We start from the raw sequence: 27,959 nt of genomic DNA on the forward strand, positions 1-27,959 counted from the left end.
CTTTAAAGATCCCAAACAGATCCTACGAGTGGTGGGAGGGTGGAAGAAGAGCAGGTTACACTAGCCACATTAGCAGAACATTTCTCAGTCAACACACTACAATGAATTGTCAAACCTCGACACTGGCAGTGCCAGCCAATGACTATTAGTTCGTTTCTAACAGAATAATAATAATAATAATAGTAATAATTCCTCGGTGGAAACTGATAAAGGGACTACGATGAATTATGTTTCCCTTTAACGAAACTCGACCCTGGTAACGCCAGAGAATTAATAATCGTTCTTTTGTAACATAATAATAATAATAATAATAAACGATAGATTTTAATCGCCCTAATCTGCTGTTCATTGATAAAAAAAAAAAACGCTACGATTATTTAAATCGCCGAACCACTGTCTCTTAATTTAAGAAAAAACTGAAATAGAAAAACGACGAAAATATGGCTTGTAGATGAATCGTTTATGGAAGTTATCCAAAGTAACAATATACCCCATTGTCATATCAACAGAAATGATAATAACAACTGGCCTCACAGATACCTTCAAGGCCCTTAACATTCCTAAGAACATTCTCGTTGCCTGTCAGAGGGCGGTACTACTGCAGACCTGCCACATCACCAGACAATTCCTCGGTGGAAAAAGATAAAGGGACTACGGTGAATTTTGTTTCTCTATAACGAAACTTGACCCTGGCAGCGCTAGAGAATGAATACTTGCTCGTTTTTAACATAATAATAATAATAATTATAAGAATAATAATAATGATGCTGATAATGATAATAAGAATAATAATCTTTTATTATTCATGAGGAAATTCGTTTTACAATTGTGTATCACACCTAACAATACATAATTAGAGCGCACGAGAGAACACAAAACATAGCCTAGCTTAGCTTTAACATTACATCTGACATTTACAGTCACCTTTTGTTTCATCTTAGGACCTAGGAGTTTTACATTTAGGGCGCAAACAAAAATCAGTGGAAATGAGCCAGACTAAAAAAAAAAGGGGGTAGGGAGTGTTAATGGTCAAGTCTGTATAGATGTTCGCACTATGTATATATTTATGGGTTACTTTAATGTCCGACAATTTACACACAATAGAAAAGAAAGGACTTTAAAAGTCCATTATTTGATATTGTGGTTCTGTCAGTTTTCTTATGTGCGGTGCAGTCTTTGCAGTCTTCTAGAGCAAGTCAATTCTTTATGGCTAGGATCCTCATAATTCTGCAGTTGGAAGTTAATAGCATAAGAGATGTGTAAATATCTACTAATTGTTACGTTTAGTACAAAACGGTACCAAGTAATTTTTGCAAAGCTTATATCAAATACCAACTCACTCTGTCTGTCTGTCTGTCTGTTTGTCTGTCTGATAAAAAGTGTGTACTCGTTATTTCTTCAACACCCTCTCTCGGATCAAGTTGTAATTTTGCACAATTATTTCTTGTAACTGACAAAACAAGAATCAAAAAAGCAATTAATGAATTTGTTAACAATAGGTAATTAATTATTTTGTTTGGTTTCGAACAAGGGAAAGAAAATGTAATTGACAGATGTGGTGACATAAGCTGAATTAGTTTTCTTTACACTTAGTGTAGATAATTAGGGCTTTGCTTAAAGGTTTCAAACTAACAATAGATAACTATAAAACCTTATATTTTCATAATCATTTCGATGGCACAGTGGTTAGTGTATTGGCTGGAGGAGGCTTGATCCCAAGAGTTCGAATTCAAGTTTTTTTTATGCATTTAAAACGCTATCACGGTAACATTAACAGGACACGCCTTCTCCCCCCCCCCTTTCCTTTCCCAACTGGTCCAGACAAGTGATAGGATCATAGCGCGTTGAGAAAGCTGAGAGCATGAAACTACGCTGAACAAAAACGATTGGTACAGATATTTCCAATCGCACAGATCTATTATTGTTAGTCTAGATCTATTACACATTTCATGACACGACTGTACCAAACTAATTGATACAATTACATTTAATATTTAGTATCATTAGTATTTGTGATATTTTTCTTATTTTTATTTATGACAGAGCAAAAGCACATAACTCATCAACAAAAAGCTCTACCCTACTTATCCCCCCCCCCTCCAATAAAATGTCCAGGTTCGTTAGTTATGGTATGGGCCTTGCTCTATTCGTTGTAGAATTAGACATTGAATGAATGAATTGTTGTTGTTTTTTAAGCATTTCAGATTTTTTACAGAAATAACCCTTTAAAAAATCGAATGTTTCTTATGGGGAAAAAAAGTAATTGGTCAGATCTCTGTTGGTCATGTGGTTAGAATTTAGATCATGACAAATGTCTCTGAAACACGCTCAGATCTCATTGGAATCACTCTAGCAACAATGTTATCTCAATGGGAATAATCTCCCCTTGTTTCCGGGACTGTTATTTTATAGCTGAAGTCACTTGTGAAGCGAATATAGGAGGTTGTTCTGAGCGCTTGCAATAGCTTAGATTTCCAATCGTTAGTAAACACCAGTTTCTTATATATATATATGTCTATGCTTAGACCCTTGCATGTCTTACCGAGATTAAAATGATATAAATCCTTTTAGTTTTTTAAACAGGGTCAGAGGTGGATAAAGGTGAAGGTTCAAGCACTTTATAAGCCATTTCAGACTATAGCTTTCATGTCACTACGTCATCATTTTTCGCTTTTGCATTCTTTCAACTAGCCCTTTGGTTTGTTTGCATAGACATTCCGTGCATTGATCAACAATCTCTAAACAATCCCTAAATCGTAACACACACTCTTTACACACTTCCATTCTAAAAATGTCACAATGCTCAATTGCGTGCTATTTTCTCCAATCTTTTTTCAATGTCAAGTGTGTTGGCAGATTTTAATAGAGTACACAAAAAATGTTTACACACCGGAAGAAAGACCGATATGTTAGGATTTGAAGTCGTTAAGAATTTGCTAAGTATTTACTAAGAATTTAAAAATTGTTAATGATTTGCTAAGATATTTGGAATTGACATGTGTAGAATTAGTGAATTCCATTGAAATTGGATTTGTTAAGAGTTATCATTCCTTGGATCATGTTCCCTATGTAAGCTCTGTTAGCAAGCTCAAATGAAGGGTGTCCCCAGGTTCAGCTTCCTTTAACAATCTCTGCGTTGTAATATTTCTCTATGTCCTGAGCTCCAAGTACATGTGTTTGTGTATACAACCTTTTCAAAACGAATTTTTGAACAAGAAATCAATAACTGGACAAGTCCAAAGTTATTCATCTAACATTAGTATGAGCCGACATCACCGCTCAATGGGCTGTGTCTGAAGCATTTAGATTATTGGTTTCAATGAACTCTGTAAATCTGTTATGTGGGTTGCCATGGTAACCTTTTTAATATTGTTTTCCGAAAAGAAAAGTGATTGACTGAAGAGCTCGCTAACTTCTTTTTACTACAGCTGTCATACTTTTTTGTGTGTGTGCCTCGTTTTTTAGTGGCCCCTGAAAGGGGAATAGACGCTATTAGTTTTGTGTGGTCTGTCTGTGTGTCCGTCCCGTTTAGATCGCGTAAACTAGAAAAGAAATTGAAAATCAGACTTCATAATATTCTAGAAGATTCAAAGTGCTATGAATCGGCTACTTTTTTCTTATCTGAAAGCGAAAAATTTAATTTTTAATTCAATTATGCAAGCAGTTTTTTCATAAAAACACACCATTTTTACAAATATTCACTATTAATAGTAACAAACACGGGAGGCTATTTAATAAGGGAGATGACTATTTACCATATTTTTAACATATTTTATGCAAATGGTTTTATATTTATTGTCAAAAAAAATAATTTTTTTTACAATTGTATTGCTAGGTTAGGTAAGTTCTATAATACCAACTACTACATTTACCTAAAAAATGTTTACTTTTTTTAAAGAGAAAAATCTATTTAGTATACTAATAAGTGGAACATAATTTAAAACAACAATTAATAAGTAGTCCTTTACTACCATCACGTGAACTGCCATCCAGCATTGCATCCGCGGAACACTTAACTAACGGAATTTGTGTTTTATTTTTTTTTTACGATTTTTTTTCTTGAGGCTTTGAATAATATATTGACCCTTTACAAAACAATTAGATAATCAAGGCCAGGTTCACATCTAGCTTCACCTTCGCTTTCACCTATTCCTTGGTTGGGGCACCACACAAGATATGTCAACCTTCTTTCTCCATTCTTGTCTGTCAATTACCTTGACTTAATTTTATTCTGATATTCTTTCTGAAAATATTTACACCTGCCTTTTAACCTGAGTGGACAACTTCGGGGGCCGATTTTGAGTTTGTGTTTCAACACAAACTTTCTTTGTAACCATGTTTTTTTTTCCCTTCTCTTTATTTTAAATTTACGTCACGTGAATTTTTTTTTTAAATAAAGAAAATCAATCGCTGGTAAATTGATATCGAAATAATAGTAGTAGGACTGCAGCGAGTCATGTTTTAATAGCTCTCCAGTAGTTGCAATGAATATAATCTTTAGGTAGAAAACTCCTGAAAGCGAGACATGACGTGACATGTCAGTGTGTGACTGTAATCATGATGTAACAAACTAGCACCGAACCAATCAATCAATGATTTCGTTGATGTAAGAAGTCGTCAGCAGAGAGGGACAAGTTATCGAAGTAAATAGTTCATCGATTTGTTGGATAAGAAAAGAGACCAACTTGTCAGTACTGACCAAGGAATACGTTTCTTACACGTTCGTTATTGATTACTCGAATCTCTAGGTCGGGACTGGGGGGACTCTTTAAAAAGAATGTTTTCATTTCGACTGAATTACGTAACTATCTACTCAAGTTTCTGTGTGCAGTGTATTTGTGTTGTCCTATTGTTTCGTTTGAGAGATATACAATTCATATAAAGCATTTGTTGTTGTTTTTTAAGGTTGTTTGTGATAACGGTTATTGCGGGTGAAACTGGGTAGGTCATGTGACCGTTGACAGCAGGGCCGGCTTGAGATAATTGGAAGCCTTAGGCGAGGTAAATTTGGTGCCCCCCCCCCCCCAAATGAAATAGAAAATAAAAAGTCAGAAAAATAAAACTACGCACTCAAATAAAACCTTCCTTCATCTAGATCTAAATCAACAAATAAAAAAAAAATTCATATAGCACGATTCTCGTATCGTCCCGTATGATATTGAATCATAGTAAAGACTTAGAGCTAGGCTAGTAGACACGCTATGTTTGAAATCTGATTAAATCCTCTGCGAGGTTGCCTAATTTACCTATGCCGGCCTTGGAGGCAAAGTGAGGAACTGGCAATCAAAAAGATTCTTTTTGGGGGAACATGTAGTGCTCATGGGCTGGAATTTTCGAATAGGATTTCGATGGTGCACGGGTCAAGTCTGTCCATTGTGTCACTCAATTTTCACTCACCGTTTTCATATTTAAAACAATGTTGTTCTTGGTGCTGACTTTTAAAAAATGTAACATGTGTGCATCATTCATTAGTTTGTAGAAAGTTACAATTTTTAGACTCATATCATGTATCTAAATGTTTCAGCATAAAGACCAGATAATGTAGTCAAATGATGCTTTCCAAAGACATTCAGTTCTAGAGATTTACCTGGAAACCAAATTGTCAAGTTCTCATGGGCCAGCAAGGTGACAGGACTTGTTTGAATGACTTGTATGCAAGCGACGGTAAGTTTTGGTATAGTCTTTCTCTTATTGTTTGAGGGCTCTTGTACAAAAAAAAATACTTTTTAATGTGAAGCATTATTTAATAGAGTAGACGTTCCAATGGAGTGATCTCTGGTGAATCCCAAGAGTTTGTGTAAAAAAGACCACTTTGTGTTGGCCTTTATATGTGTCTGTATGAGAGATGCGCTAATAATAATAATAATAATCTTTATTATCCGTAAGGAAATTTGTCTTACAATTTGTGCATAACACCAAACAAAAAACATTATAACTATAAGAAACCAAAGTGTACATTCATACCAGACTCACTCATAATTTACATGTGACAAAGTTTATACCAGATTGTTCTTATTTAATGATTTGATTGCCAGGGGAACAAAAGAGTGTTTGTGTCTGTTTGTCTTTGCTATCGGTGTCTTGTATCTCTTTTGTGATGGTAAAATCACAAAGTCCTGACACAAAGGGTGATTCTTTATTTCGAGGATCTTGTTAGCTTTTTATAGATGTAATTAGTAAAAGTGTGTAAAGTGTGCGGTATGATTCGACCAAGTGTCTCTCTCTCTCGTTCTCTTTCTCTCACTGTTTCTCACCACCCCTCCCCTTTTTAGTTTCTCTCTCTCTCTCTCTCTTTCTCTCTCTCTCTCTCTCTCTCTCTCTTTTCTCTTTTATTCTATAATTTCAACATTTTGAAGAGACGGCGTTGTATTCTTATTGTATTAACTCAATAACTCTTTCTCTCCTGACGATTGCATTGTTAATTTGACCTCATAAAATTAAATGAATGGTTTAATTGTATAAACTTTACTTTGTGTTCTATAAAAAGAGCCTGCATTCCCCTTTATTTCTATACCAACTAAAACATTTTCTGATAACAAAGGAAAAAGTTATTGAATCTTAATCATAACAGGAGTAGTGAAATAGTCATGAGCAGAATGAAGAATTCTGTCAGAATGTGGAAAAATAATTACGAAGCGAAAGAGTTAATCTTCTAATTCTGCTGTGTTCAAATTTTAAAGACAAAATATATATATATATATATATACATAAACTTTCGAAGTTACTTATAACTTTAGAGAATTCAATGATTCCTCTTGTCATCATGCAAATGCTAAAACTTGTTTGCTGAATTGTTTCACTACGAGGCTGTATCTGCTGACGATTGTGGGGAGGCATGTGTGCCCTTTGTCCTTCGTACCATTGTTTCCCCACCAACTGCCGCCCTTACAAACGATATCGTCTCTTATCTCGTAATGCATTTGTTTAGAAAATATTCAGTTATCGGTCGTTGCTAGGACTATAGTGTCTCAATAACACCGCAGTGTTTAATGTTGAATATTATTACAATCAACCCTTTTAGTCTTGATGTTGGTTTGCTTTGGGGGGTTAGCTGATTAAAGGGGAGATTATTGTAGGAAAAATAAGATGCCAAAACAATACAATGCTCAAGAGTGTTGTCGTTTTAAGTTTAGTTTTAGACATTACGATTCATTTGAAGGGAATGCCCACACGATTTTAACGCTGCTATGTAAATTGTTGTAGTCAAAGAGTTAAATGTATGCCTACTTAAAGAGTTAATTAACTAAAGCACCTATAATCTACAACAATGATCAAATTATAACACGAAAATGGTTTCTATTTATAACATTTCACAATACTCTGAAGGAAATGTGTCTTTAACTAAACTAGCTTTATATTTCATCTACTGGAATTATTATTACTGTAATAAAGATTTTGCAGATTTCAAGTAAGTTCAAATCGTTGGATATATGATAGACTTCTGCTTGTTTCTCGTGGTTAATGAAGTTTATATAGTTTAGAAAAATCCTTCAGATTTGAAGATGATGGCGACCTAGCCAAAACCTGAGAGTTCGACAGAGCAAACCACACAGCCATCCATGTTTAAGTTGAACTGTTTAACTACAATGTGTTGTCTTAGGGTCTAGTTCATTCGAGTTGAAGTGAGTTTGTCAAACTCTCAAATGTCAATATCTGTTGTACCTTTTGGCATTTTTTAGTTTGTTTTTTTTTTGTTCAGTAGTTTCACGAGAGCTAATGTAATGCATACAGATGAAATATTTCCACATCAATGATAAGACTACAAAGTGTGAAAGTATACTCTACCTAAAGTAGGACAGGCTAACAGTGCAATTTCTACAAGTATCGAGACAAATTGTCGTTTTTATCTTTATCTTGAAAATCGATTTTACACGCATGCGCCGTTGCCTATATACAATGGGGGGGGGGGATCCGAAACATTGAAGAGGAATACAGACTATTGAGGACGAGTTACCGTACTTTGTCATAGACAACGGTTGTATCCAAGCCACATTCATAAGTACATCCTACACATTCATAAGTACATCCTACACATTCAGGAGTACCTCCTACACATTCATAAGTACATCCTACACATTCAGGAGTACATCCTACACATTCATAAGTACATCCTACACATTCATAAGTACATCCTACACATTCATAAGTACATCCTACACATTCAGGAGTACCTCCTACACATTCATAAGTACATCCTACACATTCATAAGTACCTCCTACACATTCATAAGTACCTCCTACACATTCATAAGTACCTCCTACACATTCATAAGTACCTCCTACACATTCAGGAGTACATCCTACACATTCATATGTACATCCTACACATTCATAAGTACATCCTACACATTCATAAGTACATCCTACACATTCAGGAGTACATCCTACACATTCAGGAGTACCTCCTACACATTCATAAGTACATCCTACACATTCATAAGTACATCCTACACATTCAGGAGTACATCCTACACATTCAGAAGTACCTCCTACACATTCATAAGTACATCCTACACATTCATAAGTACATCCTACACATTCATAAGTTCATCCTACACATTCATAAGTACATCGTACACATTCATAAGTACATCCTACACATTCAGGAGTACATCCTACACATTCATAAGTACATCCTACACATTCATAAGTACATCCTACACATTCATAAGTACATCCTACACATTCAGGAGTACATCCTACACATTCATAAGTACATCCTACACATTCATAAGTACATCCTACACATTCATAAGTACATCCTACACATTCATAAGTACATCCTACACATTCAGGAGTACCTCCTACACATTCATAAGTACATCCTACACATTCAGGAGTACATCCTACACATTCATAAGTACATCTTACACATTCATAAGTACATCCTACACATTCATAAGTTCATCCTACACATTCATAAGTACATCCTACACATTCATAAGTACATCCTACACATTCATAAGTACATCCTACACATTCATGAATACATCCTACACATTCATAAGTACATCCTACACATTCATGAATACATCCTACACATTCATAAGTACATCCTACACATTCACGAGTACATTCTACACATTCACGAGTACATCCTACACATTCACGAGTACATCCTACACATTCATGAATACATCCTACACATTCACGAGTACATCCTACACATTCATAAGTACATCCTACACATTCAGGAGTACATCCTACACATTCATAAGTACATCTTACACATTCATAAGTACATCCTACACATTCATAAGTACATCCTACACATTCATAAGTACATCCTACACATTCATAAGTACATCCTACACATTCATAAGTACATCCTACACATTCATGAATACATCCTACACATTCATAAGTACATCCTACACATTCATGAATACATCCTACACATTCATAAGTACATCCTACACATTCACGATTACATTCTACACATTCACGAGTACATCCTACACATTCACGAGTACATCCTACACATTCATGAATACATCCTACACATTCAGGAGTACATCCTACACATTCATAAGTACATCCTACACATTCATGAATACCTCCTAAACATTCATAAGTACATCCTACACATTCACGAGTACATCCTACACATTCACGAGTACATCCTACACATTCACGAGTACATCCTACACATTCATGAATACATCCTACACATTCAGGAGTACATCCTACACATTCACGAGTACATCCTACACATTCATAAGTACATCCTACACATTCATAAGTACATCCTACACATTCATAAGTACATCCTACACATTCATGAATACATCCTACACATTCATATATACATACTACACATTCATGAATACATCCTACACATTCATAAGTACATCCTACACATTCACGATTACATTCTACACATTCACGAGTACATCCTACACATTCACGAGTACATCCTACACATTCATGAATACATCCTACACATTCAGGAGTACATCCTACACATTCATAAGTACATCCTACACATTCATGAATACCTCCTAAACATTCATAAGTACATCCTACACATTCACGAGTACATCCTACACATTCACGAGTACATCCTACACATTCACGAGTACATCCTACACATTCATGAATACATCCTACACATTCAGGAGTACATCCTACACATTCACGAGTACATCCTACACATTCATAAGTACATCGTACACATTTATAAGTACATCCTACACTTTCATAAGTACATCCTACACATTCATAAGTACATCCTACACATTCATAAGTACATCCAACACATTCACGAGTACATCCTACACATTCATAAGTACATCCTACACATTCAGGAGAACATCCTACACATTCATAAGTACATCCTACACATTCATAAGTACATCCTACACATTCATAAGTACATCCTACACATTCATAAGTACATCCTACACATTCACGAGTACATCCTACACATTCATAAGTACATCCTACACATTCATAAGTACATCCTACACATTCATAAGTACATCCTACACATTCATAAGTACATTCTACACATTCATAAGTACATTCTACACATTCATAAGTACATCGTACACATTCATAAGTACATCCTACACATTCATAAGTACATCCTACACATTCATAAGTACATCCTACACATTCATAAGTACATCGTACACATTCATAAGTACATCCTACACATTCAGGAGTACATCCTACACATTCAGGAGTACATCCTACACATTCATAAGTACATCCTACACATTCAGGAGTACATCCTACACATTCAGGAGTACATCCTACACATTCATAAGTACATCCTACACATTCATAAGTACATCCTACACATTCATAAGTACATTTTACACATTCATAAGTACATCCTACACATTCAGGAGTACATCCTACACATTCATAAGTACATCCTACACATTCAGGAGTACATTCTACACATTCATAAGTACATCCTACACATTCATAATAACATCCTACACATTCAGGAGTACATTCTACACATTCATAAGTACATCCTACACATTCATAAGTACATCCTACACATTCATAAGTACATCCTACTTGGCCGTCCTGATAGGGTCACCACGTGCTTTCCTTGAAGTACTGTTAATGTTCTAACAACATTTGTCATACCAAAGAGATCGGTTCACTTTTTTTTCTTGTTAGTCCTGGGTTTGAACCCTGCTCGATGCCATCCCCCATGGTTTTGAGAGCTAGTCGGGCTTGGATGTAACTCTCTTCAACTCGGAAAGAACTTCCTAAACATGTCCAACATATGACTAGAAAACAGTTTTACTTTCTGGTCTCTTCATTCCCAATTACAGGCACATCTGGTTAATCGGACCACATCCGGACACTATCGTTCTGGTCGGCTGGTCCGATTAACCGTTGGGATTATTAACCGAATTCGAATGTATAAACTATTAAAAATACTTCTAACTTAATAAGTTAATCGATTTTCGTTGGCTCTTCCAGTTGTAACAGAAAATCATTTCTCTAGGGATGAAGCATCAAACGTTCACTGTAAGACTTATAACGTATTTGATAACAACTGGGCAACTAATTAGTGGCAATAAAGGAAATTTGATACGACGATCAACTGCTATACACTGTGTTAGAAATAGAGTTCAGTTCTTTATTTAGTTGGCAACGGTTCAGTTGAGTGTCCTTGACATTGTTTGGTTTATGGTGGTAAACTCAAATTGATAATTAACTTTATTCAGCCATCTGATTTGTGTCTGAAGATTGAAAAACCTGAAGGTGCCATGTTATTTCTTACAAGTCCGGAGATTTGACAGGGTACTTTCATTGCTTATATTTCTGAAGACTTAATAAGACACCTATATAAGACTATTGAGTGTAATACTATTTTTAATAGACCTTTCCGGGTCAATCTATCTTTGATATACTTCTTTGCGTGTTCTTGAACTATTTAGTAAAACAAAAGAAAGATCATGTTGAGTTTCAAATTGTGAACTCATTTCTTCTCTGCTTTGACACGAATTACAAGTAGACTTAAGAGAGTGGCATACTTGATTAGATGGTAGACTTGTAGGATAGAAAACCCAATTCAATGAATCACTACAGTATTGTCTAAAAGAGTAACAAAATAGTTCCATATATTTAAATAGCAATAGTGCACTCTAGAGGAGTCGTGTATTTGTTTAGAGGTGTTATTGAATTTAAATAATGATTAGATTTATTTCTTATTCAGATCTTGAAGAATGAATACATCTAATGATACTCATTGATTTGTTCAAGTCTAGTTCTCAAAGCCATTCCAACCAAAACCATTTATCGAAAATCTGTTCTGTGTTGCGTTGTTTGAGGACAGAGAACTCTTCATCGACAATGTACAGCTCTACAGTGTAGTGGATATTTGTTCCTATTCTATTCCATCTTACTGTCTAGACCAGTGTTTCTCAAACATTTTCCTTAACGGAACACTTCGCACATTCAAAGTATTTAGCGATATACTTAGCTTATTTTTTTAGAGAGATTAATTCACATGGTGGCCTACTAGTTTATTATTCCGGTAGTTCTGGAACATATATTCGGGCCTGGAACACTAAGGTTCCGCGGAACACATTTGGGGAATCACTGATCTAGGCTATAGAATCTAGGCTATAGAATATTGTTCAGGTGCTAGATAGTATAATTTAAATACACTTTGGCCCGGGCACAACTGGAGGACTTGGGATGGTCAAGAAGTCCAGATGTCATTCGTAAAGAAATCAAACCCACGAGTCCTAGATTGAGGTCAAACTACAGCACTAGCCTATATTTCTCATTTCTTATCCTCCTGGAAAAAAAGCTATCTACGCTACTTCGTACTGGCTCCACAAAGACATGTTATTAGGAAGCTGACATGTTCTCCTAGAGCTGGAAATTAATAAAGTGATCGACATACGACTTGACGAGATGGGGTATGGCCTTGACATTCATTCAACTAGTCAAAACGTATTCTAGACGATTGCTTTTTTAAAAGAAACATTTTTACAAGTTGTCTGTAAGACAGAGAAAAAGAAAGAGAGAGAGAGATAAAAAGAGAAAGAAAAAAAGGAGCAATAAAAAACCAAAGAAACGGTTGAAAGAAGAAGCCTGCAAAATATGGTCATGAATTATGAGAGTCTATCGATTGATGCGCTGTATTGCTCTTCTAAGTCCAGAACTTTAATCTCCTCCCTCTCTCCCTCTCTCTCTCTCTCTTTCTCTCGGTCTATATCTGAATTCTTTCTTTCTTAGTCTACACCAAAGTCTTCCTTTGTATGTATTAACTGTCAAATTGAAACTATCAGGTATTGTTTGCGTAGATGGGTATCTCTTTGACTTTCTGTTAGATGCGCTTCACTTGGCCTCCACAAAGTGTTACTAAAATCTCAGATCTGTATCGATCTAAACTGACTCTAACTAAATATCGTTACACTCTAATGCCCTGTGTGTATTTCAATTTCTACTTTTGATTGTCTGCCTTGTTGCTGTGAATGTGTAGTGACGTTCTAGTTTTGTCCTTTACACAATAATACTATCCGACTGCTGAGAAGATTTGTATGTAGATAAACAGTTATATAAGTGTATGGAGTCTAATGTTAGCACCATGCTATTTGATGTTTTCAACTGTTTTAGACCTGCATAACATTAACAAGTGGGAAGTTCGAGTCTAGTTTCTTTCATCGTTCGAGTCTAGTTTCTTCCATCGTTCGAGTCTAGTTTCTTTCATTGTTCGAGTCTAGTTTCTTTCATCGTTCGAGTCTAGTTTCTTTCATCGTTCGAGTCTAGTTTCTTTCATCGTTTTGAATCAAGGTCTAGTTGAATGTGAGACATACAAGGCGAGCTTATTAGATTACACTAAAAGAAACTAAAGACCGCATCACAACACAAGAAATTAGAAACAAAATTTATAATACAGCTGGACCCCACGATGACCTGCTAACCATTGTCAAAAAAAAAATCGCAAAATAAACTCTATGGCCATATCACAAGGTCCTCATGGCAAATACCTTCCTTCAGCGAACAGTACCAGGAAAAAGAAGAAGAGGCAGACAGAGAACTAGACGAGAAGACATCATAAAAGAATGGACAGGCCTGTCAGTGAATGAAATTCTACCCAAGGCAAAAGACAGAGAGGAATGAAGAAAGACAGTCGACAGATCATGTGTGGTGCCCCAATGGTTCGACAGACTAAATTAAAGGTGAAAGTGAAGGTGAAAAATATCAAGAAGACTTTCCAGCTTAAATCGCTGCTTTGACCTCAAGAGTATATTTTTTAAGCTTTATATATTTAATACCGTAATGTTTGTAGTAAAAAGACAATGCAAATTATATTACAGAAGACATAGAGTGTCATCTAATATAAATAGAGTTATTAAATAATACATAAAGTGTGACATCCATCCGTTACTCTTCAAGAAGTTCAACTACTCTATAAGTCAAGTATTACCGAGACCTTAAGATTACAATGCACTTTTTGCGTCCTCGTTCCAATCTACCCAATGGGAAGACAATGACATTGTTTTGGGGAAACTCAACAACATTTCATTGTCATTTATTTTTCTAGATGAGGGGAAGAATTGTAAACATAAAAACAAAGTGCAAACAAGCAAAATTAATTATCACTAATTGATAAACTAATTGGTTATTTTATTATTATTATTGATTCATGTATCGCCGTCGTCTATAAATAATTATGCAAAATTGAATGGGAAATGGAAAAAAAAACGTGTGCAAAATGTACTAGAGGGAAAAACTTCACATATACAGCCAATTATCTCAATAAGTATCATTTATTTCGCTTTTTCGATTACAAACAAAATAATTAATTACTAAAAATTAATTAACTAATTTTTTAATTTTTTATTGATTCATGTTTTATTAGGTACAAGAAATAGTGTAATGTTTATTTTATCATAAACAATGTGGCGATTGAATCCGATTCAGACATAGAATAGTAAATGTCTTCAGTAAACAGACTGAATTGAATTACTTTTAAAAACTTGTCATTGTTGGAAATTTGTTTAGCTCTATTTTTTTTTTAAATTAATGTTTAATTCTTTTTATTCCCATTGGAAATGATAACTTTTACAAATGTACTTAATTAGCCTGGATTATTCAATACTAGCAGACATAATATAAGTATAACACGCTTACAAAACTAAGGGACACAATATTAGTGTAACATCCTCTTAAACACTAAGTTAACGCTCTTCTATTACTCTAGGCGTGTATGCTATGATCTATCTGCATGTAATCTGGAATATAGGTCTTATGTCGATTTTTAATCGTTACGCCTGTAGGTCCTAAAAGGATCAAACTTACTAGTAGCACTGTCTACAGATGTAGGCTATTAAATTATTTCGGAAAATGTGTTCAGATTAAATTAGCATTACACTGTTGAGTCCGTAAAAACTTTTTTTTTTAAATCCGCCGTTCAGAGGACCCCTTTTACAAGAGAGTATTATAAAACCTTTAAGATCTATAGTGACATTCATGAGGCCCTTTTGGTGGCCTGACCGTTTGGTTTCCGTCCCACCGGGCATTTGCCCGAATGCCCTTATAGTCAGTCCACCCCTGAAGAAATACCATGATAGTGTGTTATATAGCCTAATAGGCTCCTTATATAGCCCCCCTGTCCAAATTTCTCTTTTATCTGTAATAATTTAGTCATATTTATAGAGGGTGATACTTTATTTCGTAGCCTATAGCCCTATAGGCCTATATTTTGACTTATTTCAACTACTAATTATTTGATACAAATTTAATGTCTTTCTTCGTTACGTTTTACTTATTCCCAGGTGTCGCCTATGATGCAAACTGTCATAAGATGGCGGCGAGCCTCAGAGATTGAGTCTTCGAGGTACCCGGCAGCGTCCAACCCCTGCAGCTATCTTCTGGGCAACTCTCTTTGTTACATCATTTCCGGTTGCCTTCTTTTAGTCGTCGGAGTCATCATCACATCGCTGACCTTTCAAAACTTGGACGGGACAAGTAGCGAAAACAAAGAGCGGTACGCTGAGAATTTGAATCTTATCACATCTTATGAATTACAAGCAATCCTTAAAAAGAGAAGATACTTACGTCCTACGAGTATCGCTTAAAATATTGACAAATTTGGTCAAACAAATGACACTCAAAATAATATTTGATAATAAAAGAAACTTGGATGAAAAGAAAAAGTTAGGCCTCGTAAAAATAGATAAGCCTAAGTAAGATACAATTGCAGGGATCCATGATAAAGGCGTTGCTAATTGGAGTGCATATTGTAATAACAATAAGTTTATTGGATAATTATTTAATATGTAATAGAGCATTTATATGGGGGGGGGGCGCGGTGGCTGAGTGGTTAAGCGCTTGACTTCCGAACCTGGGGTCCTGGGTTTAAGTCTCGGTGAAGACTGATTTTGAATGCCGGGATTTTTAGGGACCCCCTGAGACAACCCAACCCAAATGGGTGCCTGACTTTAGTTGGGGAAAGTAAAGGCGGTTGGTCGTTGTGCTAGTCACATGACACCTTGCTCGTTAACTGTTGGCCAAAAAAAAAAAACCCAGATGATCTTAACATCATCTGCCCTATAGATCACAAGATCTGAAAGGGTACAGAGCGTGTAGATAAATTATGATATGATTGTAGAGCCAAGACGCAACTAAAAACAAATAGGCAGCTAACTAGCGGCATTTAAAGCAGAAGAGTTTATAGGAAGCTCTCAGCTGCTACTTGTGAGCTATTTAGTTACCAAATGTGATAGTTTAATCTAGCATCATAGACATTTTATCTGGACATTTCTCCGGACCTTCTGTTTTTATAATGCCTCTATTCAAGTCACTCCTTCATGGAACCTGGATCCAGGAAACTGGACCCGGCAGGAATCTGGACAGCTGATCTCATAAAACAGCTCTAACGATTTTCCTAGAAATTTCACAGTTGATGCATATGGCTGAGAAAGGAATGACTAGCTCTCGACCACACGGAAAAAACTCTAGTTTGACCGTTATAATTTTTCAAAGTTAAAAATAAATAAATCTAAAATTAGCATGACTAGACTTGGGGGAAAAAAACATACATGGCGTAGTCAACCACAGAATATCTGAGCTTTACTAATATTTTTTTTTTGTACGTAAATCTAATATAGATTACATGTAGTTTCTAGATCTAGAAGTAGCTCTAGATTTCAACTAGATCTTAATAGATCTAATAAGTTGTACAATGGAGGTATTGTCTGTTTTAAAAAGTGTATTTTTTAATGTTTTTCTTCTTTAATTTTTTTTTCTTTGGGTTTCCTTAGAGCGCATCTACGCCTTTCTATATCGCTTTCTCTTTTGTTTTTCTGTGTAAATAATGTTTCTCTATTTTATTGATTAAAGCGGACTTTACATTTAAAATGTTCATAATGACCAGTTTACTATGTTAAAATCATAGACTTACATATATTATATCTAGACTGGACATGGAGATCATTTAACACTTCAAAATATGTGATTTTTTTTTTTTTAGTTTAAACAAGGGGTTGTTTTGTAAAGAAGTTATAAGATGTAAAGATTTGTTTTCAACCCTAACCTTTTTAACATATAATTTAATTTGTAGATCTAGATCTAGTAATTGAACATCACAAATAATAACATCATAATTATTATTTTGCAATTTTTAGATACAAAATCTAGAAAGGTCTAAGTAATTAATCTAATTAAATTTACATAAGATGATTAAAATCAACATACATGAATTATTTCGATATAGGATTTTTGAAACATTATATCAATGGAAACTAACAGGAAATGCTTTTTTAAAATAAATTTGCGTGAAATATGGTTCTATGATTAATTGCCTCTTCTAAAGAAAATCCGATAAATGATTTTGCGTTATTTCTAAACTTTGAAAACTAAAGATCATTACTTTTCTAAAACAGAAAAGATTGATTGGGGCGACTTCCTTACAGCTTGAAAAAGTGTTACGCACATATATACAGGTCTGTGAATCGATCAATCGTGGATAAGAATTTGTTTCCTATTTCCAGTCTAGATATAATATAAGTCTATGGTCTCCTCTATGATTAAAATGTAGCGTGACTCTAGTTACAGTTTGGTATTTCTTTTTTTTTGTATTTTACAAAAGCCTCTTCAGAATAGATTTCTTTTTCATTCTAAATGAACGCAAACAAATGAAACTGTCAACTTCAGATCTTGTATTTGAATCATGTTTGTCAAGCTTGAAATGTTAGCGATGGTAAAACGGCCTTTCGCAACCAGAAGTTTACAATGTTTTTCGTTGTTAAGATCAAATGCACTACTACGTAGATGTACAGATGTTCAAAATGACTACCCTAAAATAAGTTATCCCTGAAACCCTTTACTGATTGATTCGCGCCACAATTGGCCCATAATGAATGTGCCAGAGTACATTTTGATCATTGCTCCTATAAAATGTCGACCAAAATCTCTATCTAACAATTAGAAGTCATGTTCAGACGTCAGCCATATTAGTTGACGATTTCTTCACAAGTTCAAAACAAAAATAGATTGCAAGGAATGTATAGCTCCCTTTTATTGGATGTACACATAGGAACTAGGAACACGTGTCGTGCATATATATATATATATATATATATATATATATATATATATATATATATATATATATATATATATATATATATATAGAAAGAAAGGCTGCGATAGAGACAAAGAAAGAGAGAGAGAAAGAAAGAGGTGGAGAGAGAGAGAGAGAAAGAAAGAACGAGAGAGAAAGAAAGAGACAGAAAGAAAGAGAGAGAGGAATAGAGGTACATAAAAAGAAAGATAGATGGAAAGAGAGAAATAGAGATGGAGAGAGAGAGAGAGAAAAAGAGATTGAGAGGGAGAGAGAAAGAAATAAAGAGAGAGATAGAAAGAAAGGACGAGAAAGAGAGATAGAGAGAATGAGAGAGAAAGAGAGGGAGGGATAGAGACACAGAAAGAAATAGAGGAAGAGAGATGGAGAGAGAAAGAAAGAGAGAGAGAGAGAGAGAGAAAGAGAAAGAAAGATTCTTATAACTGAAGATCACTAGTATTCTATTGGGTAAAGAACAACGTTAAAACCATAAATTTATTACAATACTTTATTCAAGTCACTCTTTCATGGAAATATCAGGATTGGTGGATCTCACACATATATAAAACGACACAAACGCTTTAACAGTTGATGTACTTTGCTGAATATAGAATAACTAGCTCGTTAGCCACATGGGGAAAACCCTAGTTTGACCAGTTATAATTTTTCAAAGTAAAAAATAAATAAATGTAACTTTGTCTAGAGACTAAATATAGGTCTAGATCCAACATCGATTTTGAAAGGACAATCGCTTTCGGGAATTTTCGAATGTAAGGCATTATTGATTCAAGAGTAGACCTAATGTTCAGGAAAGTTTTGCGTATCGTCTTCTAGGTCTCGATTTAAAGGCTTATCATTGGAATTATTCAATAATAATTTTTTTTTAAATCATGGCGTAGTCAGCCATGGTAATAGATGCTATTAGTTTTGTGTGGTCCGTCCGTTCGTCCGTCCCGTTTAGATCTCGTAAACTAAAAAAGATATTGAAAATCCGACATCATGATATTTTAGAACATTCAAAGTTCTATGCATCAGTAATTTTTTTTCTTTTCTGAAAGCGAAAAATTTAATTTTCAAAATCAACTATGCAAGCATTTTTTTCATAATTAATTAGATCAATTAGATATTCATTATATGACATTTGTAAGCCAGATTTACATTGAACTACATTTCACTTTCACCTATCGATTGGTCTGCTGGACCGTTGGGGCACCACACAAGATCTGTCAACCTTTTTCTCTGACATTTGCCTTTGATAGAATTTCATTCTGATATTCTTTCTGAAAATATTGAAACCTGCCTTTTTATCTGACTGGGTGGAACACTTCGGCGGCCGAATTTGAGTTTGTGTTTCCACACAACTGTCTTTGTAACTTTGTGTGTGTGTGTGGGGGGGGGGGGGTATTACATTTTGCGTTGTATAATGGGGTATTGTCTTAATAAAAAATGTATTTTTTAAAATGTTTTTCTTGTTTTTAAGTTGTCATTATTCCGGAGACAAAATGTTTACAACTTGACTTTCTGTTTGAATGTGAAAATATCTGATTTTTCAAAGGCTTGGTTATAAGCTGTGCTCTTTTGTTCCTCAGGTACGCGGGGCCAGTCCTTATAGCTGCAGGGGTTCTTGTGATGGCCAGGGGTGCTCTCAGCAGACTCTGGCCTCGGCGGAGGACTATGTCTGCACGTCGACGCTCCTTACTGCGCCGGTACATTAGGGAGATCTACAGCCGACCAATATTTGCCGTGAGCCCCGACTGGGAGTGCCTGACTGTTCGTGTGTGTGATCTGAATGTTCTGTTTTTCTGTAACATGTGTCATCTGACTTCTGTGTCCTGCAAGGCGTGGGCTCTGTCAGTTCTATCTATCCTGTAGCGTGTCATGTCTGTTCTGTGTGTCCTGTAACGTGTCATCAGTTTCTTTTGTGTTCTGTAATGTGTCATTTGTCAGCTCTGTAAAGTGTTTTATTTGTCTCTTCTATCATGTAATGTATGTCATCTGTCAGCTCTCTGTGTCCTTTAACGTGTATTATCTGTCAGTTCTATGTGTCACGTAACGTGTGTCATCTGTCAGTTCTGTGTTTCATTTAATATGTGCCATCTGTATGTGTTGTAAATTCTGTAACGTGTGTCAACTGTCTGTCCTGTGTTCTGTAATGTGTGTCATGTGTCAGTTCTATGTGTCACGTAACGTGTGCCATCTGTCAGTTATGTTTGTCCCTTAATGTGTGTTATCTGTCTGGGCTGTCTATCCTGTAACGTGTGTTGTCTGTCAGCAGTGTGCGTTATGTAGGTGTGTCGTCTTTTTATTCAGTGTGTCCTGTAATGTGTGTTATCTATCAGCTCTGTGTGTCCTGTAACGTAAGTCAATGTATAACCTGATGTTGAATCAAAGTATCCTGTTCATTGTGTTCTTGCTGTGAATTGTGGCTGCATTTATTAACACTCTACACTAAAACCTTGTTAACACAACCACGCTTCTGACTTATCTATTAGTAGGACCCATGCGTTATTACTTTATTAATTCAACATATTACCAATTACTTTTTAAAAGGTATTTAAACCCATATTTTTTATTGGTGTGAGTCATGCGAGACTTTATTTTATGATACGTCAGAGTTAATGAGGTTTGACTGTTGTGTTCACTCTGTCGTCTAGATTTCATGTCTGTTCTTGTCTTCTTTTTAGGAGACTTTTTTTAAAAGAAAGTTATTATTTGCTACATACTAGATGTAAGTGTTTTTATGTTTTTGTAGCAGTTGTTTGCAAATCTCATGTCATTTAATTTAATTATATTTTGTTTCACTTAAACTATTTAAGAGTAATAAAGTAGATTGAATATATGGAAAATATATGTCATAATAATAACGATAATAATAGCTATAATACAACAGTAACAATGACAAGATATATACGCGAGTCTGTATGAGCTAGTTAAATGTTAGGAGATGCTTCTGCTAAAGGGTCATGACTGATTTTTGACATGTTTTAGTTCAAATCAGAACAATAACACAAGAAACATTGACTAGATTCTTTATAATCAACTGTTTATTGAAAAGGATATTGTACAATATGTTATTATTGAATGGGTCACTGAATAAACTATTAATTCCCATTAGGCCTAGGCCTACCATAAAATCTCTATCAAATAGCTCAGGTCATTATCATTTAAATTTACCAACTGTTTATATAAACTAGAGATTATAACTGCAAATGGCTAAAATATAATGGATTAGTTAGCCCCAAGGATGTTGTAGGCACATGCAATCACAAGACATAGCCTGTTATCTATGTACAGGGAAAAGGGATATGTCTATTGGTCCCATCTTAATCATTCATTGAACCATATCCAATGCGTAGTCATTCTCTCATTCCAACGTAAGCTAGATTTACATTTTTTAAAAATAACTTTTATATAGCGCGACAATAAATGTCAATAAAGCTGAAGTAGCTAGGTGATCAACTTATTTAGTGGTGTAGATAAAACCAAAAAATAGTTAGGGACATTTTTAAGTCACTTTTATGAACGAGCCATTGAACGTTTTCTCTCCCCAGTTACCAAACAATTCAACTTTCAGCCTTTGTGATATGGAAGTTGCCGATCTTTATCATGTTTCTTCCAGGTTGGTCAATCTTATGACATCCACAACTTGTAGCGTACTCCTGTCCACCCACCCAATCATTTCTTGTTCAGTTCATCCATCCAGTTCATCCATCCAGTTCATGTTCTTCCATTCAACAGTAACAACACTAGCGAGGCCTAGGCTTAGACTATGATTATACTTATAAGTAGCACCAATCCAGTCTCTAGCTAAGGCTCAATAATTGTAGAAAATATTTTAACGTTTTCTAGCGTTCTAACGATTGTGAATAAAACAAATATAAGCTAGTAATACATAAGATAAGCAAAGTTTTAATTAGGAAAGTGATTGTAGTCTCTTTTAGTTTTAGAAAGAAGTACAAAGAACAAAACGTTATACAGTGTTCATCTTCGACATAACAGTACACCTATCTCTTGTCTCTCCAGCGACATAATAGTACACCTATCTCTTGTCTCTCTAGCGACATAATAGTACACCTATCTCTTGTCTCTCCAGCGACATAATAGTACACCTATCTCTTGTTTCTCTAGCGACATAATAGTACACCTATCTCTTGTCTCTCCAGCGACATAATAGTACATCTCTCTTTTGTCCCTCTAGCGACATAACAGTACACCTATCTCTTGTCTCTCCAGCGACATAATAGTACATCTCTCTCTTGTCTCTCCAGCGACATCTCTCTCTTGTCTCTCCGGCGACATAATAGTACACCTATCTCTTGTCTCTCTAGCGACATAACAGTATACCTATCTCTTGTCTCTCCAGCGACATAATAGTACATCTCTCTCTTGTCTCTCTAGCGACATAACAGTACACCTATCTCTTGTCTCTCCAGCGACATAACAGTATACCTATCTCTTGTCTCTCCAGCGACATAATAGTACACCTATCTCTTGTCTCTCAATCACTCTCTTTGTTTTTGTGACCAACAACTCACACTATTGATGAAGATATAATTTTGTTTGCCATTTTGACTATTCTAGTGACTTATTATAAAACCTTTAATTGACATTACTTCTAAAGAAACGAAGGAAACACGAGCTCTGCTAGTGGCTCTACTTACAAATGCACGTATTAAATGTATTCTCTTTGTATCAATGCAAATAGCATGAAACTCTTGTTTGGGATCATTTCAGAACACGTTTGTACAGTGATGACCCTCCCTCCTATGAAGTAGTGACCAGTGGTCAGTACGTTTACCGAGACACCTACGTCCACGCCTACAGCAACCCGGCCAATGAAGTGGAAGACGACTACAATGAGGAGGACCTCGACACCCAAGACCACCCGATCCGCATCATCGTGACTCAGACCTCAGACGTAGCTACGCCCAACGAAGACCCCAGCCCGCCCCCTTCCTATGACGAGTACATTCAGTCAGAAACTATGAAAACAACGACTTTGTAAATCACTTGTGTGTGTGTGTGTGTGTGTCACAGTGTGTGCGTGTGTTTGTGTACAAATGACTGTTTGAGTACGAGTATGCTTACGTGTTGATGTGATTGGGTGTGAGTGTGTGTGTCACAGTGTGTGCGTGTGCTTGTGTACAAATGACTGTTTGAGTACGAGTATGCTTACGTGTTAATGTGATTGTGTGTGTGTGTGTGTTTTCCATTAATGTTGAATTGCCTGCAATGTAAAATGAGAAATTCGGATTAACATGACTGTAGCCTAGCTGTTAATATTATTTGTGTGTGCCACTCTAGTAGCATCCTAGGCTTAGGTTGTAGGCTTATGTTGTAAATACTATGAAAGCACTTCGTTTTATAGCTGCTTATTATTAGAATTTAACAGAAGCAACTTGTTGCTAACGACAACGTTAAGCTGCATGTTGCCATGGAGATGAAATTAGTGCAATTATTCCCATATATCTATATTTCTATATTGTTGTAGATAAAATCCCTTTAAAATACCAGCAACCTATTCGCTATTCATAAATTTCTATATCTGAGTGTTGTCCCTTAAAACATGGAGACTAGACGTCACATCGATTTTGAAAAAAAAAAAAACTTTCTACGATTTCATACAGAGGCAAACCATTTTCAATGACTACAAAAACATTTTTGTTAACACCTTTTTAGTTTATAAATATCTTATCAATAAATCAACTCAATCAACAGAATACATTAGATAGAGTCAATACATGAACTCAATCAACAGGATACAATATATAGAATCAATACATCAACTCAACAGAATACATTAGATAGAATCAATACATCAACTCAATCAACAGAATACATTAGATAGATTCAATACATGAACTCTATCAACAGAATACATTAGATAGACTCAATAAGTTACAAACGGAACACACATTGTGAAAGTGTGGGGAAAAGAAACATGAGATAAATGATTCACCTTAAACTAGGATGTAGGCCTCTTGCCTATATGTGGATGAACAATTTAAAAGCAGTTTAAACTTGTGGTATCATGGGGATATTTTCTGGTCAGCATTGTCCGAACTATTTCAAGTGTCTTACTTAGTGGTATGTACTGGAGTCAGGACAATGACTTGATAAGAATTAGTTCTGTTTCATATGCTTTCATCAAGTTAAGTTCAACTTCAGTACAATGTCTGCGTACTATGCTACTTTTCTATCTATCTATCTATCTATCTATCTATCTATCTATCTATCTATCTATCTAATCTAATCTAATCTAATCTAATCTAAGTCTAATCTCTGTAGTAGATAACGCCCAACATGTTTTAGGTCGACCAAACTGTTCATTCTATTAACACTACACCAGTGACCAAATTGGGATGGCTGCCGGACCGTGTGGGTATGTCGTCACAAAGGTCAAACCCTGACCGTCTCCATTCCCTTCCGTGCTGCACGAGGTAGGACGTCATAATCTTCATTTCTGAAGGAATGTCCTACATGTAAGAAATGTCCTTCATGTAAGGAATGTCCTAGTAGTATCCTACATGTACAAGTTAATCCCATTCGATGTGGCCTTTACCCAAAACAAAATGTTTTTTCTCTTTCTGCCTAGTCCTTCTACCAAGCAATACAATCCAAATTCCATATACACATATCACACCGCTCTGAAGAAGTATTTAATATATTACACTATTTAAAGGGTTATACATTGTACTCGCTTATTTCTCTTGGATAATCGCCATTCAAGATTTATGTGCTAGCACAGTTGTCTTTTATCGTCGCTTCTTCTTTCTACAACACAAATTTGTGACGATGATTCCGTTTAGGTCTGTCTAGGACTGTGTAGACAGTCAAGGTCAGTCTAGGACTGTGTAGACAGTCAAGGTCAGTCTAGGACTGTGTTGACAGTCAAGGTCAGTCTAGGACTGTGTAGACAGTCAAGGTCAGTCTAGGACTGTGTAGACAGTCAAGGTCAGTAGGTCAGTCTAGGACTGTGTAGACAGTCAAGGTCAGTCTAGGAATGTGTAGACAGTCAAGGTCAGCCTAGGTCAGTCGAGGACAGTCAAGGTCCGTCTAGGTCTAAGTTAATGTCCAATGTATTTAATCTATGTTAAAGGAAGTATATAATAATTTGACTGATACATTTGTTATCGCACATGTTTCTTGCATAAAATACTTTCAACCTTATACACATAAACAATTATGGGTGTATTATTTCTCTTTTAATAATCAAGTAATTCTAGACACGATAAACCGAAGACGCATAACATGTCTCATATGTATTTATATGTTCATATGTAAATATAGGCCTAGTATATCGCCTATAGAAATATTGATACATCTCTTATTATGCCATACACTTCACTTGATTCAATGTCTATGTCTATTGTACATACTATTGATCAATAATCTTGTAAACAATTTCAATACTACGCACTTCAATGTTTGAATTCTTAGTAATGCTGCCAACTTCGCACATTTTAGACTTGCCCTATTTTTTTATATGCACCCAACCCGACCAAGTCACTTGTGTGCTTAACTCTGAATAAATTAGTTGTTTTTTTTTAAATGTACATAAACACTTTTTACAGAGCTTATATTAACTCACTCTGTCTGTCTATCTGTCTGGTAAAATGTTTTAACACGTTATTTCTCCCATTGTCTGATCAAGTTGAAACTTAGCACAATTATTCATTGGCGAAAACAATACAAGAATCATGTTTATTTTTTAAATGGTCAATTAAATAATGGTAATTTATTATTACCATGGACTACAACAAAATTCATGACCGCCGTTCTTCAGACAGCTGAGTCTTAGAGGAGCTGTGAGATGTGGGGTCTGGGAACAGCTGTGAGATGTGGGGTCTGGGAACAGCTGTGAGATGTGGGGTCTGGTAATAGCTGTGAGATGTGGGGTCTGGGAATAGCTGTGAGATGTGGGGTTTGGGAAGAGTTGTGAGATGTGGGGTCTAGGAAGAGTTGTGAGATGTGGGGTCTAGGAAGAGTTGTGAGATGTGGGGTCTAGGAAGAGTTGTGAGATGTGGGGTCTAGGAAGAGTTGTGAGATGTGGGGTCTGGTAATAGCTGTGAGATGTGGGGTCTGGTAATAGCTGTGAAAGAAAGAAATATGAATAAATAGTTACAATAGGTTTGGAATCCCAATTGACGAGGCTGATTAAATGTTCATTAAAGCCGTTGTTGTTTTCTTTAGGAAGATGTATTTCTTACATAATTTGTAAGTCTTTTGTAGACCAAAAAAAAATCTTTCTAGACTCTAGATAACTCTAGAATATCAAGTGGAATGGCAATAAGTCACTTCACTCTGACAAGGGAACGCTTCCAACTATTTGAGAAACGCTGTACTAATGATGTTGTTTTTCTACAAAGCTTTTATTAATTAATTCCGTCTGTCTGTCCGGGTGGATTCTTTTACACTTTTTTCCCCTCATCCCTTTCTCGGTTCCAATTGAAATTTCGCCACAATTATTCATTGCAGCAGACGATACATTGAATCAGTCATAGAAATTAATCAATTAGTTTATCAATTAGTGGTAATTAATTTGTTATGTCTTATATTAAAAAAGATGAGATAAATTTTGCAGTATTGAGATATATGGCATGTGATTGTGAGGTTTTTTCCTTTATGTAACCTTTGTTTTTTTAAGTATTTATTATATTTTGCTTGTTTCATTTTATTTATTTTGCACTATTTAGTACCTAGCAATAGACTTCTTTTGGGAAATAACGACGTTTGTGCATCATCGTAGGAAAGAAAAATGGCTGAAATATTATTGGCAGAGTTGATTGTGCATTTAAGTTTATTAAATTTGTTTGACCTAATTTGTTTCAGCTAGGCACACATCTGACAGTTGTATTTTATCCATTTTGTTTTCATGTTCTGAGACACCTTTGATATTCTAGTCAGTATTTACCACTCTATACCGTCACACAATGTCAACTAATTAGGTCATCTTTCAGTTCACTATGCATTGTCTATGTTGTACAGTTAGAATACTAGCAGACGATCTAGAAAAGTAGAACAGCATTTAGTCTCTTCCAATTATTTCCCACAAATTTGACTTTGTACATTTTTAGCTGTTGTTGAATCTTTTTTTTAAATTTGTTTACGGTATTTGAAAAGTTTCAAATGAACAATTATTTTTTTCTTGAACAATTTGACAATGTTGTTGTATGTGTTTTGTTCCATTTCTTTCTTTTTTTTTGCACAAATTTTGTTCCGTTAAATAACAATGTTTTTACTGTGCTCAGAGTTTTGTCTTTTTTTTATTATTGTTATCAATGCTAATGACATGAAACAATGCAATATATCAGTAATTAATTGTATTGCTAACGGTGTGTAAAAATAGTTGCTTGGGCGTGTGGAATGTGCTCCAGACTGTCGTCTCGACGGTCCCGGGTTCGAA

At 35.4% G+C, this 27,959-nt stretch overlaps 1 protein-coding gene across 5 annotated transcripts in view; it reads left to right on the forward strand.

Moving 5' to 3' along the window:
* Positions 1 to 27,799, forward strand: part of LOC106069364 (uncharacterized) — a 30,043-nt gene extending 2,244 nt beyond the window's left edge. Inside the window, exons 1-6 of one of the 5 annotated variants that reach the window (XM_056021417.1) lie at positions 513 to 656; positions 5,525 to 5,664; positions 15,765 to 15,976; positions 20,143 to 20,329; positions 22,105 to 22,172; positions 23,288 to 27,799. In XM_056021417.1, coding sequence (XP_055877392.1) covers positions 5,644 to 5,664; positions 15,765 to 15,976; positions 20,143 to 20,329; positions 22,105 to 22,172; positions 23,288 to 23,558 — 759 coding nt within the window. In that variant the 5' untranslated portion in view covers positions 513 to 656; positions 5,525 to 5,643 and the 3' untranslated portion in view covers positions 23,559 to 27,799. The other 4 variants (XM_056021418.1, XM_056021416.1, XM_056021415.1 and 1 more) reach the window with 4 other exon arrangements.
* Positions 27,800 to 27,959: the final 160 nt, after the last annotated feature.

This window comes from Biomphalaria glabrata, chromosome 2 (assembly GCF_947242115.1).
Source record: "Biomphalaria glabrata chromosome 2, xgBioGlab47.1, whole genome shotgun sequence".
Taxonomy (NCBI): Eukaryota; Metazoa; Mollusca; class Gastropoda; family Planorbidae; genus Biomphalaria; species Biomphalaria glabrata.